The 3192-nt window shown below is 36.3% G+C and overlaps 1 protein-coding gene across 1 annotated transcript; it reads left to right on the top strand.

Moving 5' to 3' along the window:
* The first annotated feature begins 308 nt into the window (after window positions 1-308).
* LOC131077447 (cytochrome P450 76T24) lies at window positions 309-2164 on the top strand. Its single transcript, XM_058014941.2, has 2 exons — window positions 309-1263; window positions 1336-2164. The coding sequence occupies exons 1-2, from the start codon at window positions 361-363 to the stop codon at window positions 1966-1968; spliced, it is 1536 nt and encodes a 511-aa protein (XP_057870924.2). The 5' UTR covers window positions 309-360; the 3' UTR covers window positions 1969-2164.
* Window positions 2165-3192: the final 1028 nt, after the last annotated feature.

The raw sequence follows: 3192 nt of genomic DNA on the forward strand, positions 1-3192 counted from the left end.
ATCTTTAAAGATATTTTCAAGGGACATTTAAGGGAAACCTTACTAAAAAAGGTCTCTTAGTAGAGCAAGATATTTTTCAGTTTGTATGGATATCCTAACATTTTCTTGGTCCTCTCCTCTCCTTACTACTGGTTGCTGATATTATTCTTCTTTCTATCCTAAAATTTACATCATACTAATAAGATTATAAAATATAATTATCTAATAGAATAATAAATAAAATAATTTTTATATTTGAAAAAAATAAGTGATCCTCATTGATCGACAAACTACTAATCTTTAAAGATATTTTGAAGGGGCGTCTAAGGAAACCTTACCGAAAAAGGCTGTCTTAATAGAGCAAGATAGTTTTCAGTTTGTATGGATATCCTAACATTTTCTTCGTCATTTTCTTGGTCCTCTCTTCTCCTTACTACTGGTTCACTGATATTATTCTTGTTTCTGTGGGGAAAGGGGAGGGGTAGGACAACGCTTCCTCTTCCTCCTGGGCCTCCTGCTTGGCCTATCGTGGGAAACCTCTTTCAGCTGGGGAAAAGGCCTCACCAGTCTCTCTATGCCCTGTCTTTGCAATACGGCCCACTCATGTCTCTCCGTCTGGGAATGAAAACAACAGTGGTGGTGTCTTCTCCTGCCATGGCCAAGGAGGTTCTCAAAACGCACGGCCACATCTTGGCCGGCCGGACGGTAATAGAAATGATCAAGTGTCTTTCCCATCACAAATCCTCCCTAATTTGGGCTGAATACGGAGCTCGCTGGCGTCGTCTCCGACGCATTTCAACTGTTGAGCTTTTCAGCCCCAAAAGAATGGAAGCTCTGCAACACCTGAGAAGAGATGAGATATTCCACACAATTCGACTACTTTATGAGGACAAGGGAAAAGTAGTGGATATTGGGCGGACGGTGTTCTGCACGTCTCTAAATTTGTTAGGCAAAATGATGTTCAGCACAAACGTCTTCGATCCTCACAATCCAGAGTCTGCAGGGTTCAAAAATTCCATGTGGGAGATGATGAAGCTCGCTGGAACGCCCAATTTGGCTGACTTTTTTCCGCTTCTCCGGTTCCTCGACCCCCAGAATGTCTCCCGGGAGATGGCCAAGCATTTGAAAGTTGTGTATGATTTTGTGGATTTCTTCATACAGAAAAGGTTCGCCTCTGCTAGCGAAATCCTTGAGCGGAATGACTCCAAGAAGGATTTTCTGGACGTCCTGCTTGATTTCAGAAGTGATGGCTTCACTCTTGTTGATATTCGAGCCCTGATTTCAGTAAGTACTGAAAGGATCTCACAAATTTCTGATATTTTAGCCAGAATGTCTAATTGTGGTATTTTTTTCCAGGATTTGTTTGTTGCTGGTACTGAAACGACCACTACAACAATTGAATGGGTTATGGCAGAATTCATTCGCAATCCACAGAAATTAAACCGAGTTCGACAAGAACTGGGTGAAGTAGTTGGTTGCAACAGAAAAGTTGAAGAATCTGATTTAGAGCATCTGCCTTATCTCCAGACAGCCGTGAAAGAGATATTCCGATTGCACCCGACTGTTCCTCTGTTGCTTCCCCACAAAGCTGAGAGTTCCTGTGTAATTGGGGGTTATCTGATACCCAAAGATAGCCAGGTGATGGTGAACGTGTGGGCAATTGGGATGGACCCTGCAATTTGGAAGCACCCTTCAGAATTTTTGCCGGAGAGATTTTTGGAGGGTGAGAATAACAGGATGGATTACAGGGGACAAGACTTTGAGCTAATTCCATTTGGATCGGGAAGAAGAATTTGTCCAGGGCTTCCATTGGCAAGTCGTATGGTTAATTTTGTTTTGGCTTCTTTACTTCATTCCTTTGAGTGGATACTTCCAGAGGGGATGAACTCCGAGCAGTTGGACATGGCGGACGAGTTTGGACTTACTCTAAAAAAGGCAGAGGATTTAAATGCAATCCCTGTGCCATGCTTGCCGCATCATCTATACTAGCGGTGGATGCAGGTGGATGCAGGTGTATTAGGATAGAATGTTAGCATCTATGTAGGTGTATTAGGACGGATGTTAGCATTTCTAGTTGTGTATAGATATTTTAAAAGCATTATGTGGAGTTGAGTGTTACTTCTATAACAAATTTACAAAATACTCCTATTATGGTGTAATTATGAAATTGTTATTTTTATTTTTATTATGTTTTGAGATGTTTTTATAGAAATTATATATTGAAATAAAAATGTTCTATGTTATGAGGATGTTTGTATTTTTTAGTTTTTAATTTTTAATTTTGACAAATCAAAATAACTAAGAATATCTTATTCAAAGTAAAATTAAAAATTACAGTTTTTAAAATTAAAAAACATAATATATACATACAAACTAATAATATTATTTTTATATATAGAAAAAAATCATAAAATATTAATCATTCATATATAATATATATAAGAAATTATTTTATATGTACAATATATATTATTTAAGAATATAAATAATATCATATATAAAAACTAAAAAGGAAAACACCCCATGGACAAGGAATTTCAACTATTGTATAAAATTCCCATCCTTGAGATAGCTCTTTATTCTTAGGAACAAATGTTAGAAGTCAAGAAGACTAGGTCATCTATTCTTCATCATGTTTCCCCTAACTCTTGCAAATATATTTCCCCTAGTGATATAATATTATTGGAGATAAGATGTAGAAACTCAGATTGTGGATATGGTGGACTACCTAATACTTCAAGAGGGCTCTAAAATAGGTGATAAAGAAACAAAAGAGTATGATAGAAATTTAAATAGGGATTACAATGAAAATCTAGAATAAGATTTCTCACAAACTCTTTCAATATCCCTATCAAAAAGAGGTAACACTTTCAATGGTAAAAATAATTAAGCAAAAATAGTCACTAGCATACAAATGATATTGGAAAAAGCTTATAAATCTAAAATGGCATTAAAAGTAGTTTTGGAAATAAAAATAAGATCGCGAGGACGATGAAGATTCTTTGATGAAATGTTAGGGGTTTAAATGCAAAGTAACAAAAAGTACTTAATTAAGTGCCAATTAGAATCTGAAAACTCATCCATCATCCTGTTACAAGAAACAAAGTTCTCCTCGACACAAACCAAATAAGTTTTTTATTTATGAAAGAAATAGCAATTCCTCCAATCCCCAATTCAAGGTTCCTCAAGGGGTTTAGATATTTTATTGAACAA

The sequence above is a fragment of the Cryptomeria japonica genome, chromosome 6 (assembly GCF_030272615.1).
Source record: "Cryptomeria japonica chromosome 6, Sugi_1.0, whole genome shotgun sequence".
Taxonomy (NCBI): Eukaryota; Viridiplantae; Streptophyta; class Pinopsida; order Cupressales; family Cupressaceae; genus Cryptomeria; species Cryptomeria japonica.